At 33.9% G+C, this 16,935-nt stretch overlaps 1 protein-coding gene across 11 annotated transcripts in view; it reads left to right on the top strand.

The window, feature by feature from the left end:
• COP1 (COP1 E3 ubiquitin ligase) overlaps positions 1-16,935 on the top strand; it is a 246,122-nt gene that overhangs the window by 55,247 nt on the left and 173,940 nt on the right. For 4 of the 11 annotated variants that reach the window (XM_023640594.2, XM_070267738.1, XM_070267739.1 and 1 more), the window contains 3 exons: positions 781-845; positions 1,524-1,643; positions 14,884-14,952. In XM_023640594.2, the coding sequence (XP_023496362.2) occupies positions 781-845; positions 1,524-1,643; positions 14,884-14,952 (254 nt within the window). Of the gene's footprint in view, positions 1-780; positions 858-1,523; positions 1,644-4,901; positions 4,949-14,883; positions 14,953-16,935 lie in introns of those variants that run through there. The other 7 variants (XM_023640593.2, XM_070267733.1, XM_070267737.1 and 4 more) reach the window with 4 other exon arrangements.

Here is a 16,935-nt window from a genome sequence, read left to right as displayed (position 1 = left end):
GGACATGGTACTGCTTGGCAAGCCATGCTGTGGTAGGCGTCCCATATATAAAGTAGAGGAAGATGGGCACGGATGTGAGCTCAGGGCCAGACTTCCTCAGCAAAAAGAGGAGGATTGGCGGCAGATGTTAGCTCAGGGCTGATCTTCCTCAAAAGAAAAAAAAAACTTAAACCCCATGTCAATCACTGGCAAAGGTATGAATGACAAGATTGGCTTAGGTTAGTCGAGAATTATACTGTGGGACTTGGGAGGGATCTAACCTCTCTGAAAGTATGTGGCAATCTGACACTTGGATGAAAAAAATCATATTGTTGTTAAAACAAAAGGGTAGGATGGTTTTTGAATAGCTAACTGACAGTGTCTGCCATGATACTTATAGAAAAGTCACAAGCAAAAAGAAGAACTAAAAATCTTTAGTGCCTACCTCATAGAATCTACCAGTTACCATGTAAAGCATGGAACAGTCTTACACAGTGAAGGATTCTCTCTCTCCAAGTGCCAGTAGTGTCGTCATCGAGACGTGTAAGAGAAAGTACAGATTCTGAAGAACTCTCCTCCTGTAGTAATGGTAGTAGTAATAATAGCAGTTGTAGTGGTAATAACTGTGGCAGAACTGTTTCTAATTTGAAATAAAAGAAAAACCTAGCATTTTCTGCTTAGCATCTTTTAACTTTTGGGCTTTTTAAAGTTAAAATAGAATCCATCGATATAGAACAGTTAGATGATACATTTAACAAAAATTCAAATTATGTGTGCTTTTTGTTTTGTTTCTCTTTTCAGTGAATGAGCTCATTCTCAAACAGAAACAAAGATTTGAGGAAAAGAGGTTCAAATTGGACCACTCAGTGAGTAGCACCGTATGTTTCAACTCTTATTACTATTCTTAATAAATTTCAATTTATTGTTTTTATTGGTTTACTATTAGATATTAAAGTTTAGTATATTATTCATTTTTTAAAAAAGATTTGTTTAAGATTGTTCTGTTCAATAAAGAACTTTCTTAACTGCATTGTCTAAAATTTGCTCTGGTGATCATCTTCTGAAAGGTCTGCTGGGATCACACTGAGTCAGAGTTGGCTTGTAGTACATGACATTTGAAGGATTATATGGCAGGATAAAACCATGGGTGGTAATTTGGAGAAACTCTTGAAAGATTCTGGATTTAAGAGGATTAGCCCCAAATTATTGAGCAAGTGAGCTTAAATTAATACCTTAATTTATAATAAATAATAATAATAAATTCATAAATCCAGGCATTTATTTTCAAGGGAATTATACCTTCTGAGATGCTGACTTGACATTTGTCTTTCATGTCTGTTATCTAAATTCATTTAAGGGAGAAACGTTGTTCAAATTATAATTAGAAGGCAGTGGGCAGCCACTAGCTGGGAAGGAGTAGGTTGCAACATTATAGTATATTATTGATATCTGTGTAATAAACATTTTTGGAAATAGTTAAACATTTGGTTTAGACTTTCTAAAACAATCTTTTTAGGAAGTTGATTTCTTTTCTTCCTTTTTAGAATGGCCATAGGTGGCAAATACTTCAGGATTTGTTGGGAACTGACCAAGATAACCTTGATTTGGCCAATGTCAACCTCATGTTGGAGTTACTAGTGCAGAAGAAGAAACAACTGGAAGCAGTAAGTGGCTGCTGCACTTTAAAAAATTTTGTTTTAAGTGTTGCTCTTCGCTGCATTGGAAAATATCTAGAAATGTTTAAAAATTATAGGGTAGTGCTGCTCAATCCATGCAGTTTTATTCAGCAAGAAACATCTGCAAGGTATCACTTCTAACAGATTCCCCTTTTTCAAGTAAAAGAAAGAATAAATTCCTTATATTATAATATAACTTACTTGCAGTGGCCAGTTTGTATTAAAAGCTGAGTCTTAAGAAAGATCATGAGAAAGTACAGTTTCATTTTAATAGGAAGCAATTTTATTCGTCATTTTTCTTCTAATGAATATCTTCCTTGCCAAATCTTCCCTCTTCACATATGAAGTTTGGAGGAGAAAATAGAGATGATTGTTATCTATATAAAATCCTTCCAGCAGGTGTCCATTGGCAGCAGCAGTAGTCTATAGCTTAACTAAGGGCATTTAGAAAGATGGGAACTAGAACTAAATATATCCTTTTTCATGTGATGAAATGTAAATCTGCATTTATTCCATGTAAATAAATGTAAAAATGCAAAATGTAAATTTGCATGTATTAGTCAAGAATTGAATATGATTCATTATAAGCAGCACACACCCTAGCATAAGCAAATACCTACCCTGACCTAACTAAACAAAAAGGTAGTATTTATTGACAGGAGAAGGGAGTGAGTAGCTCACACTCATAAAAAGGAAGAGCTTAACAACCAGCTGTTGGGAAGATTGGAACCATGGCTTCTCTGGAGACTATAAGGAAATGAGATCAGGCACTTGAATGTTGTTGGGAGTCTTTCTTTTGTGCTTGTTGTATCAATTTCTTTAGGACAGGTCTGGTTTTCTTTTTGCAGATTTTTATCAAATGGTGGATAGTGTGCTTATTTGCACTTCCTCATTTATTTTTATGTTTTTTGATAAAAGAAGAAAAGGAGTTTTTCTTTTCAAATTTAGTTTAACAAATTCTGTGGCTAGATTCTGGTTAACATAGCTTGCATCTGGATCTCACCTAATAGAATGGGAATCGTTTAGAAGGAGAAAGGAGTAGCTGAGGGTGAGCTGACCAAAATGAGTCTCCCATGCTGTGTCTTTTTGGGGGGCAGAGTTGAGGGAAATTCTCCTTTGTTTTTTTTTGGGGGGGGTTATCTTTTATTTTTTCTTTTAGTTTTGTTGAGATGTAATTGACATACAGCATATGTCAAGGTGTACAGGATAATGACTTGACATTCATATATTGGGAAATGATTACTGCAACAAGTTTAGTTAACATCCGTTATCTCATACAGATATAAAACGAAAAAGAAAAAATATGTTTTTTTCCTTGTCACGAGAACTTTTAGGATTTTTTAGCAGCTTTTAAATATATCATCCATAGTGTTAACTATAGTCATCATATTGTACATTACATCCTCAGTACTTATTTATAATTGGAAGTTTGTACCTTTTGACCACCTTCATCCAATTCCCTCACCCCCTGCTTTTGGTATCCACAAATCTGATCTCTTGTCTACGAGTTTGGTTTCTTTTTTAAAGTTTTTATTTCTCCTTTTTCTCCCTGAAGCCCCCCAGTACATAGTTGTATATTTTTAGTTTTGCGTCCTTCTAGTTGTGCTATGTGGGATGCCGCCTCAGCATGGCCTGATGAGCAGTGCCATGTCAGCGCCCAGGATCCGAACTGGTGAAACCCCATGCCGCCAAAGCGGAGTGCACGAACCTAACCACTCGGCCGTAGGGCTGGCTCCTGAGTTTGGTTTTTTTTGGTTATTTTTTAAGATTCCCTATATAGGTGAGATCATACAGCACTTTTCTTTCTTCGTCTGACTTATTTCACTTAGCATAATGCCCTCAAGGTCCATCCATATTGTTGCAAATGGCAAGATTTCCTTCTTTTTTGTGTCTGAATAGTATTCCATTGTATATATACCACATATTTATGCATTCATGCATTGATGGACACTTAGATTGTTTCCGTGTCTTAGCTATTATAAATAATGCTGTAGTGAACAAGGGAATGCAGATATCTCCTCAACATAGTGATTTGTTTTCCTTTGGAAATATACCCGGAAATGAGATTGCTGGATCATATGATTGTTCTATTTTTAATTTTTTGGGGAACCTCCATATTGTTTTCCGTAGTGGCTATACCAGTTTATATTTCCACCAAGAGTACACAAAGGTTCCCTTTTCTCTACCTCCTCACAAGCATTTATCATCTCTTGTTGTTTTGATAATAGCCATCCTAACAGGTGTGAGGGGATATCTCATGGTTTGAATACGCATTTCCCTAATGATTTGTGATGTTGAGCACCTTTTCATGTACCTGTTGGCCATCTGAATATCTTCTTTGGAAAAATGTTTATACAGGTCCTTTGCCCATTTTTAAATTGAATTTTTTTCTTTTTTGCTATTGAGTTATATGAATTCTTTATTTTTTTTGGATATTAACGTCCTATCAGATATATGATCTGATATTTTCTCCCATCCTGTAGGCTGCCTTTTTATTTTGTTGGTGGTTGCCTTTCCTGTGCAGAGCTTTTTAGTTTTATGTAATCCGACTTGTTTATTTTTTCTTTTGTTGCTTATGCTTTAGGTGTCATGTCCCAGAAGTCATTGCCAAGACTCTCCTATGGTTTTAAACATAGTTTTTTATTAGCATCTACCATGTGCTAGGTATTATGTTAAGGGCTGTAGAAAAGACAGACAGGGTTCTGCTTTGCGTGTGTGTTGGGGATGGGATGAGGAGATAAACTAAATCAATTAAGTAAATATTTTCACATAGTGATAAATGATATAAAGAAACTTCTCTCTGATGGATTGAACATATGCAGTTACCTTGTTCCTATAAAGCTATGAAAATGAGAGTGAAGAGATTTTAAGAAGGCAAAAGAATGGGACAAGAGACAATGGCAGCAGCATTTTGTAAGCTATAAAGCAGATGGATGAAAAGTAGTCGATTAGGAGATCTGAGAAGGCTGAATACTGAGCCAGCAGTGGGGGAATAGCTAAGAACCAATCCTGTTTGTATTGTGGAACAAAGGCCTTGGAATTGAGAGCATTAGGTACCTCATGTAGTAAGGGCTGAAAACATGTTGATTGATTGAGAATCAGATTAAGAAGCAATTGGAATCTCTGATCCTTTCCTATACAACTCACAGCAAATGATTCTCCGTTTTCTACCTTAGAACGCTAGAATTTTTTCCCCCTGGTGGTGGTAAAAGAGGTTCTCTGGACTATTGCACGACAGGCACACTTCAACATGGGGGTACCATACTGAAGATAGATAAGCTTACATGTCGAAGGTGAGAACTGTTAACTTTCTTCCCACCTTTTGATTTGCCAACATTAATTTTTGCTTGCTTTTTGGCTTTTTGTCTTAGATTGAAGAAATACACGTATCTTAGTTTTAGACCACAGATCCTTTTCTATTTTTTGAAGAGGAACCCAGTTCGGAATCAAAGTTCCTATCACAGGTTTTATAGCTTTCTTTCATTATTGTTTTCCTGTTTAACTTTGTATTATTATTTAACTTGAATATTTCCAACATACAGAAAAATACAGAAAATGAGACTCTTGAAATACCTCATCTCAGTTTTAATAAATATTTACAGTTTGCCATATATGTCTTAGATCTGATTTTATGAGAATTAAATTTTTTTATACTTAAAGCCCTCTCATCTCATTCCATTCTCCCAGAATGACCAACATATGAAATTGGCAAGGATCCTTCTCAAGTGTCTATATGCTTTCTTCATATATTTGTATCTACAACTATATAAAATGTTGTATAGCAGTTGTATAATTTAGAAGTTTATATAAAGAGTTTCCTACTGTAGTTATCCTTTTGACATATGCCTCTTTACTTTTTGAGGTTCATCTTGATAAATATATAGCTAGTTTATTTATTTTAACTTCTCCATAGTAATCCATTGCATGAACATATCTAGTTCCCTTTTGATGGACATCTAGGTTCTTCCCAGTTCTTAGCTATTATTGTCAGTACTCCATTTAATATTGTTATACATGTCTCCTTGTGCTGAAATATATACACTTAGTGATTTAAGGAGTGGAATTGCTGTTCATAGGGTTTGCATGCACATTTTAACCTTACTAAATATTGCCAAATTGCTCATCTGTGGGTTTGTACTGTGTCAGTTCTTGGTATTTTTTCTTTTTTAGTTTCTGCCAATCTGATGGTTGTCAGATGCTTGTGTGTGTGTTTGTTTTGCATTTCTGTGTTTACTAGTGAAGTTGAGAATTTCATTTGTTTGGCTCTCTTGGTTTCTTATTGGTGAATTACCTATCCATATCCTAAACCTATTTCCTTACTAGATTATTTGTCTTTTTTCTTACTGATTTGTAAGACGGGGTATGTGTGTGTGTGTGTGTGTGTGTGTGTGTGTATTTTGGATATTGCTACTTTGCCAAATATATACTTCAGTAATTGAATTCTGGTTGAATTGCATTGTGGTTAGACAACATGATTTATGTGATTTTAGATTGAATACTTTTCATGATTCCATTTTATTTGCATTGTTGGCTTATCAAATAGAACTTTTTGTTCTGTTCTTTAGTGGTTTCTTTCAGGTTTTTAATACAATTGTTATTACATTGTACCTTCAAGTAATATTGTCCCACTTCATCTGTATTATAAGAACCTTACAACAATATGCTTCCATTTCCTCTCTCCTGACCTTTGTACCATTTTTTGGTCACATATTTTATTTCTAAATATCTTATTAACCCCAAAATAAATGTTACTAATTTTGGTTTAAACAGTAAATTATGTTTTATGGAGATTTTTTAAAAGTCTTGTATGTACCCATATATGTACTATTTCTGGCGCGCTTGTTTTGTTTTCCATTCATTCTTTTGCATTGTGTCAGTAATTTTCCTTCTGCCTAAAATACTTTTCTTTGGGGCAAATCTGTTGGTGATGAGTTCTTTCAGCTTCTATGCCTAATAAAATCTTTATTTTGCTTTTGTGTTTGAAAGGTACTTCCAAATAAGTACAGAATTCTAGAATTACTTTTTTCCCCCAGTATTTTAAAAATGTCTCTCCATTGTCTTCTGTCTTGCATTGTTTCAGATGAGAAGACTGCTGTCATTCTTATCTCTTGTCCTTGGAATGAAATGTGTTTCTTCCAGTTTAAAATGTTCTTTTGATGTTTTTAAGCATTTTGATTTTGATGTGCCTTGCTATAGTTACCCCCGCTACCACTTATTTCTTGTTCTCGGGGTTCTTTGAGATTCTTGATCTGTGGGTTTGTAGTTTCCATCAGATTTGGAAAAGTTTTAGTCATTATTTCTTCAGATATTTTTCTGTCCCCTCTTCTACTTTGGCGATTCCAATTACACATCTGTTAGGCCAGCTGAAGTTATTCCACAGCTCGCTGATAAACATCTGTATTCATTTCTATTTTGTCTTTTTTCTTTATCTACTTCATTTTGGATAGTTTCTGTTTCTATTTTCATGTACACTAATCTTTTCTGTTGTTCATGTCTCTCCTTAACATGCTTATGCTTTTCTCTAACTTCTAGAGCATATATGTACTTATAATAACTCTTCATTGTTTTTGGTTACTAATTTTCTATCATTTTTATATCTATTTTCATTGATTGATTTTTCCCCTTATGGGATGTATTTCTTTCTTATTTGCATGCTTATTAATTTTTTGATTGGATGCTGGAAATTGTAAATTTTACCTTGTTTAGTGCTGGGTATTTTTGTATTCTTTTACACATTCTTGAGCTTTGTTCTGGCATGTAGTTAAGTTACTTGGAAAAAGTTTGATTCTTTCAAAACTTGTCTTTGAGTTTGTTAGATTGGGCTCAGAGCAGATTTTTGGCTAGGCTAATTTTGCTCCACTGCTGAGGCAACCTTTTTGAGTATTCTACTGATGCCTGTGTCTTTCAAGGTTTTTCCACTCTGGCTCCTGGGAAAATGTACTATTTCTGGTCTTTTTTCTCAAAACCATGGTTTCCTATAACTGGCCTCTTGTTTTGTTGTTTAAGGTAGGAGTGTGAATTCTTTCTTACTGCATTTTAGTGAGATTTGTAAGTTCAGTTTTTATACTTTTGGCCCTTTGAAATTCATTGTGATTTTCTTTATGGCTCAGTATATGGTGTATATTGTTGAATGCTCACTTGCATTTGAAAACTGCGTGTTATTTGTTGTGGTGCTTTATAAATGTTGATTATATAGAGTTTGTTATTATTATTCAGACCTTTTTTTTCCCTGCTTGTTCTACCACTTACTGATAGGAGTGTGTTAAAAATATGGTTTTGATTGTCTGTTTTTCGTTGTTTTCTGTGATTTTTGCTTCATGGATTTTAAAGTTCATTATTAGGTGTATACATGTTTAAGATTGTTATGTCTTCTGGATGAATCATCTCCTTTATCATTATGAAATGTATATGTTTATCACTGGAAATATTCCTTGTCCTGAAGTCTGCTTCTATATTTTCTGTTGTTAATATAGCGTCAGTAGCTTACTTAAGATTAGAGTTTCTATTGTATATCTTCCTTCATCCTTTTACTTTAATTCTTTCACTGTCCTCATGTTTTAAAAAAGTGTCTGAAGAGTATGTAGTTGGTTTTTTTAAAAAACACAATCTAATAAGCTCATTTAATTCAAATGCTTAAGTTTATTTAAATGTAATATAATTATTGATGTAGAATAGGGGATACCAGCATTCATTCCCCTTTCAAAAACAATTAGATAGCTATTTATGAATGAAGATAGCTCTAGGGAGCAAGATGTGAGTCCTGGTAAGACAGACAAACAGCAACACAGCAGAGCAAAAAAAAGGAGAATAACCACACTGAAGGGATTGCTGGAGAGACTGGTTTAGCAGAAACGTCTGAAGATGGCTAGGATCAGAAGGCAAGGGTGGGAGCTACTTCTGTCAGCCAGTGGACTTTTGCTGTCATGGTCTCTAGCGGCCTGCTCTGTGGAAGACCCTGGCAGTCTTTGTCGCTGAGGGCCTCAGGAGCACCTGCAACAGCTGTGGACTCCCCACAGTTTTCACATCAAATTTTAGATGCTTAGTGTATTTTTATTTGGTGTGTTCCACATTTAAAAAATGATACACCTCATAGTTCATGAGAAGGGAAAAGCAATATTGCAAGCACACCCTTTTATTTCACTTCTCATTTGGGTATGACTATTTTTGCTATTCTTTTTTTTCCTGTTTCTTCTTTTTTGTCTTCTGTGTGATGGGCGTTGAGGTATATCGCATCAGAGTTGAGGTCTACCACTTTGGTATTTGTTTCTATTTTTCCATATATTCTTTATTCCTTGTTCCTCATTTCTTGCCTTTTTTTAGACGTCATTGACTTTTCAGGATTCCATCTTAGTATTCCATTTTGTTTTCTCTGTTTTTGATGTACTTCTTTTTATTGTGTTTCTAGTGGTTTCTCTAAAGATTACAAAATGCCTCTCTTACTTTTCAGAGTCAACCTTGAGTTTGTAGTATGCCACTTCAAGGACAATGTATTCACAGTCAACATTGAATATATACCATTTTATGAAAATGTAAAACTTTAAAATAATTCTACTTAACCAAGCTGATGTGATTTGTGATCTAGACTGTTATAAACCCCACTAGACATAGTTATTTTTGCTTTGAACACTTAATAGTCTTTTGAAGATGTGATGCAAAAATGAAAACCCCTTTTTATACTCAAATATTTACCCTTTCAGGTATCTTCATCTTTTCTTTTAAATCCCTTTTGTCTGTATAACTGTCTGTACTATTTCTTGTAGTGCTGATAGAAGTCTAGTTTTTTTTTCTCTTAATACTTTAAATATATATTTTCATTGTCTTCTTGCTTCTTTGTTTCTGATGAAATTAGCAGTCATTCTTACTGTTCTTCCCCTAAGGATAGTATATCCTTTTTCTCTTTAGCAGCTTTTAAGATCCTCTTTTTGACGTTGGTTTTCAGTAGTTTGATTTTGATATTCTTCGGTTTCATTTTAAAAATATTTATCCTGCTTGTGTTTCACGGAACAAGAGGATCTATTCTTTGAAGATTGTGAGCTCTTATTTATTCAGCTCTGTGCTCTCTCTCCTTTCCTCTAGGATTCTAGTCATTTGTTATAATGTTTTATATTATCCCACATATTTCTGATGCTCTGTTCTTATTTTTAATTTTTTTCTCTCTGTAGATCGGTTTAAACAATTTATATTGAACTGTCTTTGAGTTCATTATTCCTTTCCTCCACTCTGTCCAGTCTGCTCCTAAAACCATCCAATGTCTTTTTATTTTTATTTTTTTACTTCTTCAGACTTTGTACTTCATTTCTGGGATTTACGTTTTGTTCTTTCAGTTTCTTTTCTATAATTCTCCATTTTTTTCACTTGTTCTCTTTTCCTGTTAATTCTTTAATGCTTTATAGTAATATTTTAAAGTTCTTTTTGCTCATTCCAGCATGTGAGTCATCTGTGAATTTCATTCTTTTGCTTGTTTTTTCTCTTGAGTTTTCTACTTCTTTCCATGTTTTGTAATTTTTTAATTGTATCTTATACATTCTGTATTCAAGAGTGGTATAGAGACTAAAGTAGTTAATGCTTTCTTCCTAAAAGTTCTTGCCTTTTCCTTTGCCATGAGCAAGGTTAAGAGACTGATCTCTTTGGTCTAGTCAGGAATTTAGTTGAGTTGGAGCTCAGTTGTTGCTTGAGTTAGTTTCAGTTCATTGACTTTAAAGAATAGTATTTTTTTTTACTTTATCTGTATTTTTATTGTTAACTGTGGGAGCAGTGTTTTACATTTTAATCTGGAGAGGATTGGTCGCTAATGTTTTTTAACTTAAATCTTTTGTACTATGAACATGTTGTCTCTATGATACCAGCTCATCCAAATTTTAGTCACTCATTCTGTGAACTATTTATAATGTCACTCTTTGTAAATATTCCTCTTGTGCTTTGAAGCACGTTTTCTGAAATTGTTTCATTTATTGTTCTTTTCATTTAATTTGTTAATTGGGTGTTTACATCTTCTATTTAAAACTTTTCTATTAAAAATTTTTCAAAGTAAAAACCTATTCAGTGTAGAGAGAGGTATATTAATTTACTAATATGATCATGGATTTTTAAATTTTCCTTCTAGAGCTGTCAGTTTTTGGTTCATAGCCTAAATTGTGTTCAATGCAAAGAATTGGCAACTACCTGAGTTATAAAAAAGATTTGTTATCTAGTTTTTATTTAGAGTAATTCGCTTTTTAAAACAGCAGTACAGTTTTGCGTCGCTTAACAATGGGAATATGTTCTGAGAAATGTGTTGTTAGGCCATTTTGTTGTTGTGTGAACCTTATAGAGTGTACTTAGACAAACCTAGATGGTATAGCCTACTACACACCTAGGCTATGTGATACTAATCTTAGGGGCCTGTCATTGACTGAAATGTCATTATGTGGTGCATGACTATTTTATATTATGTTATTTTATTGTTCCAGAGACTTTCATACCCCAAGGCCATGTATCAAGGTAAATTTCTGGATGGGTAAAAGATATGCCTTTCCTTCCCCTCCTTTTTAAACCCCTTTAAAGAACGAAAAGAGAAATTTTGAAAGAACATATTGGAATTGAGAACTGGAGTGATGTCTGGTGAGCAGATCAATTTTAGAAAAGATAAATATTGAAGGTTGAGGATTTGTGAATTATTTCCCTTTAAATCTTGTGTCCATATATACTTTGGAAGATCTACTTGCATTCTCAGGTGTATTGGTACCCCAATTTGAATGCTTTGGTAGTCACTCATACTACCAGAAATAATATTCGTTAGAATTTTTTTGACAGTAGATTTAAGGAAAAAAATATAGAGAAAAATAATCACCTAAATAACATTTGCAAAGGATATGACAAAATGATTCTTGTTTTTGACATGTCATCTGCTTATTTTATAGATAGGGAATCTGAAGGCAAGTAGGGGAAGCACTCATACAGTTTTACAGTGTTTTTGTGTTAGATTCCTAGAACTCTTCTACTTCCTGTCACATCTGGAAAGTACCCACCCCTTCTCCCCCTCTTGCTTTTCCTTTCCCTTAAAAAAAAATCCAAGTAATAAATACTCCTAATTTACAAAATCAAATGATACGACAAGATTCATAGAAAAAATCAGCAGTCCTCAGTTCCATTACTCCCTATCCCTTATCTTAACTCCCTAGGAGCAATCTGTTCAACTTTTAATTGTTTTTATTTACTTCTATACTGCTAAATAACATGTCTATTTTGTGCTACTTGGGAAGTCTTATGGAAGGAAACACTTCTTCCCTCAAAATGCCACTTGCCCTTGTGTTGAGCAACTACTATAGAGTTAACTGTACTTGGGAGGATGAACTGGTGGCAGGTAAACTCATAAGGGCCAACATTCATTTATAGTGAAGTTTATGAAGCTGAGTTAGAGTAGCTGTGTTTTGATAGGTCTGAGCAGTGCATTTTCAGCCAGTTGGAAAGTTCTCTCAAATGCCAAATATCAGAAGGATACTAAACCATGGAGTTGGAACAAGAAGATTTAATTTTACAATTCACATGTTTAATTGTTCTGGGCTCAAATCAAGCAGTTGATTCATTTTCATAGTAGGGATAATCTTATCTGATCTTTAGTATAAAAAATTAATTGCAGAAAAGAATAGGAAAATATAGGAAAAAACCAATGTGTTACTGAAGATTTGAAGCATATTCCATTTCAGAGGGCAGGCATGCTCCCTTTTAGGTAATAGACTGGGAACCAAAGGGGACAAATGTGACAGAACTTGCTGTATTAGAAAGAGCACTGAGAGTGGAGAATAAGATTCTAAATATTTTTTTTTTCTTTCCCCTAAATATGTTTCTTTTCACTCTTTCTCTTACTCCAGTTTCCTCATCTGAAAATGAGATAATTGGGATAAATGATCGTTATACTTTTGTGGAAGCTTTGACAATTGTAAGAAATGTTTAGAAAATCAACTTCTTGGACTTGTATTTTTTTTTTTTAAAGATTTTATTTTTTTCCTTTTTCTCCCCAAAGTTCCCCGGTACATAGTTGTATATTCTTCGTTGTGGGTCCTTCTAGCTGTGGCATGTGGGACGCCGCCTCAGTGTGGTTTGATGAGCAGTGCCATGTCTGCGCCCAGGATTCGAACCAACGAAACGCTGGGCCGCCTGCAGCGGAGAGCGCGAACTTAACCACTGGGCCACGGGGCCAGCCCCCTGGACTTGTATTTTTAGTAGTGGGTTAGATGACTTTAGGGGATTACCTTCATGTTCAGTTTCTGAGACAGTTCTAACAATTTTATATGGCTAGACTTATTTTGATACAATTGGCTATACTCTTCCCATTTTTAAGTGTTCTCTTTTTACTCCACTTTTTATTTTATATGATTTTTTCATATTTACATATGAAATTATAGTTTTATAAATTTGCCATTTATCTCCTTTCTTGAAGTTATTCCTTTAAAGATTTAAGTTGTAGAAGCAGGTGCCATTAATGAATTCCTCGTGTACTTAGTTGGTCCCAGTTTTCCTTTGACCTAGAGGCTTTGGGGAGCTTTTCCCCTTCCCTTCTGTAAATCTGTTGCATTCTCACCCTATTAACATATCCTAGTTGATAGACTGAAATGAAGTATTCAAACTTAACTATTTTGAAGGTAGTTTGCACAATTCCTTTGCAAATGAGCTGTTATTTATTAACAGTTTTGGCTGTACACGTTCCTCTTATATAAATATGTGGTCTTTGCTCTCTAACCAAATAATCTGTAGACAGTTATAGATAATCAGTGTAAAGAAGTCCCAAGAAAGATGCAGAGGATTCTGGGATACTTTGTTATCATTGTTGGGACTCAGGGCCCCTGTGAGTTTGTTCTCTGTGAAAGTTTAACTTCTCAGGAATGTGTCTGACCTCCAATCCAGTTTGTTATGCAGGAAAAAATTTCACTTTTAAAGCTTTATGATACTGTGTTTTACAAATTTTTTCAGTTGTGAAACATTAATTCAGTTGAGTTTGTTAATTGGAATATCCTAATGTGATTGTCACTTCATTTGTCCTCCCTTGTCTGTTTGTCTTGACTGAAACATTTCATTGATCTATTTTGCCTTTTATCCTTGAAAATGCAAAGATTCCCTCCCTCTCCCCAAAGAGGGTAGACTCTAGGAGTGTTGATTAAGCGGCCATACTTTTGTGTAGTATGTGTAATATCTTAGTGATTCTTCAAATGTTGATGGACTGATTCTTACCATCTGGGGACTTGTTAAACATATGGATTCCTGGAGTCTTCTCTAGAGTAAGAGAATCAGATAATATCTGTTCCAGTGTCATTTTAACAAATGCCTCAGATAATTCTGTTGCATAGCCTGGTAAATGAAAATTTTATTAATCTCATTTATTTTTGTTTGTTTTGGAAGTACTCCACTGGGCTTTTTTATTCATCCTTCTCAACTATATGTTAAAAAATAAAGTTATATTTATTCATAACCATCTCCTATTGTTATTCCATTTTTATGTTTGGTATTTTTTTACATGTATTTATCAGATTCATCTGGAATTTCTTGGTTCTTTTTGTAAAATTTAACAGTAAAAGATACATATTTGTAATTTTATTTTTTGATACCCAGAAAATGTCAAGTTTATAGTTATCATTTATCTCTTATCTCATTATTTCAGTTACCAATTTGGGTTATTTACCTCTCCCTCCACTTAATTATATTAAAATTTTTGTTTTTATATGTTTCTATATGACTGAAATCTTCTATAGAAATATATTAATTCTCACATCTGTGTAAGTAGGTAATAACTAGAAATAGTAAATTTGACTTCTGAAATGTGTGGATTTCTTCACTTTTATTATGCTTCTTATTCCCCTGCCAATGAAATTCTTGTGGGGAAAGTGATATTAGTCTCTAGGAACTATGTTAGTTTCACTATGATTTTTGGTTTTGATGTCTTACTAGTTTGATTGGAGAAGAGAAGGCTAGGACAGGTAACAGAATTGCCATTTCCCATAAATAGTTTTTTCAGCATGGTAGATGAGGAATGTAATTTGAAACACTTGTTTCTTAAAATTAGTTTTAGTTAGTTTTGGGGAAAATGCCTTTTAAAAACGCCAATTTAGTAAATGGGAAAACTGATTAAATAGCAGTATAGACTGACTTAAATCGATGTATAACATTGCTTCATACTGGTTATACTGTGGTGTTAAAGAAAACTTTGAACTCGTAGTTATATTTTTAAAAGAACAATTATAATTTTCTATTATAGGAATCACATGCAGCCCAACTACAGATCCTTATGGAATTCCTCAAGGTTGCAAGAAGAAATAAGAGAGAGGTATATTATTTTGTGTCTTTTACATAATGTTTCATTTAATATTGTTGACTAGTCCCATTTCCCCCCTACTTTTGTAAAGGCATTTCATGCTAAAAAATTTATTTAAATATTTAAAAAGCATTTAAGTTTCCAGGAGTTTTTCTTAAGCTTTGTTATTTTAACCTCTTTTACCTTTACAACTTGATACTTTAAAAATCCACGTTTGGAGATGTGCTGAAAAGTTTTGTATAAGATTGAATACAATGGCTTACCTCAAAGCTGTGAAGAAGAAAACAGGATTATCAAATGACAGCTTACTCCTCGCCCTGAAAAGAAAAGTTAGGAAAATGTGCCTAATAAAGCCTTAAGTAGAGAGGGTTGCAGTCTTTCTCATGGTAAAAATGCACGCTGGGGGAGAAAACATGTGAAAACATAGCTACCTATTTAGAATCTGGAAAGTGTAAGCATGCAGGATAGCCAAAAGATAATTTTTATTAACAATTTTATAACCAGAATGTTCTAATTTTACATTTATAAAATTCGTCGGTCATTTCGCACTTGTACAAAATATGGGAAAATCAAAGGCAAAATTCTGTGCTCTGGGTAGCATCCTAAAATAGCTTTAAAAACTTTTATATTTAAATTCCTAATGTGTCGCTTCTCTTATATTTTTACTTTGAGTTGTCTAATTAGGATACTTTCCACTCATTAAAAAAAATATAAATAACCGTCTATTATGTGCTAGGTTCTAGGCTATCTTTATTAGTTGAGAAAATAAAACGAGTTTTTATTTTGATGAAATACTTTCAATGCATTGACAGATCCTTACGTTATCTTAGTTTGATATTTCCCTTTTTTCTGATTGTTCATGATGTCAATTTTTTTACTTGATTCAGGTTTGGTTTTTCTGTTTTATGCTAGTGTTGATAATTAAATATTCTTTACATGGTTTATGACTGTATTTTTCCTATCCTTAACTTTTGCTTACAGTTGTGCTTTTAATATGTCTATTAAAAACGTTATCTTCATTATAAATTTAAGACTTATTCCTTTTTTTTCTTTTTGAGTGGGTGCTTCTTAAACTTCGGTGTGCATGAGAATCACTTGAGGGGCTTGTTAGAATCCAGGTTCTGATTAAGAAGTGTGTGTTGGAGCCTGATAATCTGCATTTCTAGCAAGTTCAAGGTGATGATGCTCTTGGTCCTTGGACCACACTTTGAGTAACAAAGTTGGAAATTTTATAATGTATGGAAATAAAATTATTAATTCAATATGTAGGCTCAACATTTTTTGCTGTAGAAAATTCTTTGGAAAAGTGGTAATTTTTTATATTCCATACATACTCCTCCCACCTTTTAAAACAGAGTGTAAAATTGTTTCGCAGTAGTTTTGCATGTTTCTTTCTGCTTTAGACTTTGAAAACATTGGGAGTGAGACTTAAAACATAGGAAATTACTTAATAGTGAATGAGTAAATGAATCAATTAAATGAACATTCCAAACATGAGGATATCCGAGGGTTAAATGTAATGCCTGGTCGTTATCTGTGTCCTGAATTATTTAAGATTTTCCTTAGCCCCTGAGGTTTTTCAGTGTTTCTTTAGGGGTCTATTAATGCTTGTAATAAATTGTTAGATTTGAAATTGTCTCAGGTAATAAGGATACAGCACATAACTGTAAAAAAACCCCAGAAAACTGTGAACGTTCTGAGAGTTTTACCCTACTAGCAAGTTAGCCTGCCACAGTTTCACAGATGCTGGAGATAAGGACTTTTATTACTCATGTCACATCTGGCAGCATCAGCTTCATATTTGCATCAGTTCCACCTGACCTCCAAGGGGCGATGTAGAGATGGGCCCAGGTGGATTCTGCACATACTGTAGATTTATGTTACAGCTGTGGAACCCTGAGCTTAGGAAATTCCAATCTTTTAAGAGAATCTGCTAGCAAACCTGTCCAGTCTTTGCCCTGCAGGGAGACACTATATATATTATACTGATCAGAA

Source organism: Equus caballus, chromosome 5, assembly GCF_041296265.1.
Source record: "Equus caballus isolate H_3958 breed thoroughbred chromosome 5, TB-T2T, whole genome shotgun sequence".
Lineage (NCBI taxonomy): Eukaryota > Metazoa > Chordata > Mammalia > Perissodactyla > Equidae > Equus > Equus caballus.
This window is presented reverse-complemented; position numbering and strand designations above follow the sequence as displayed.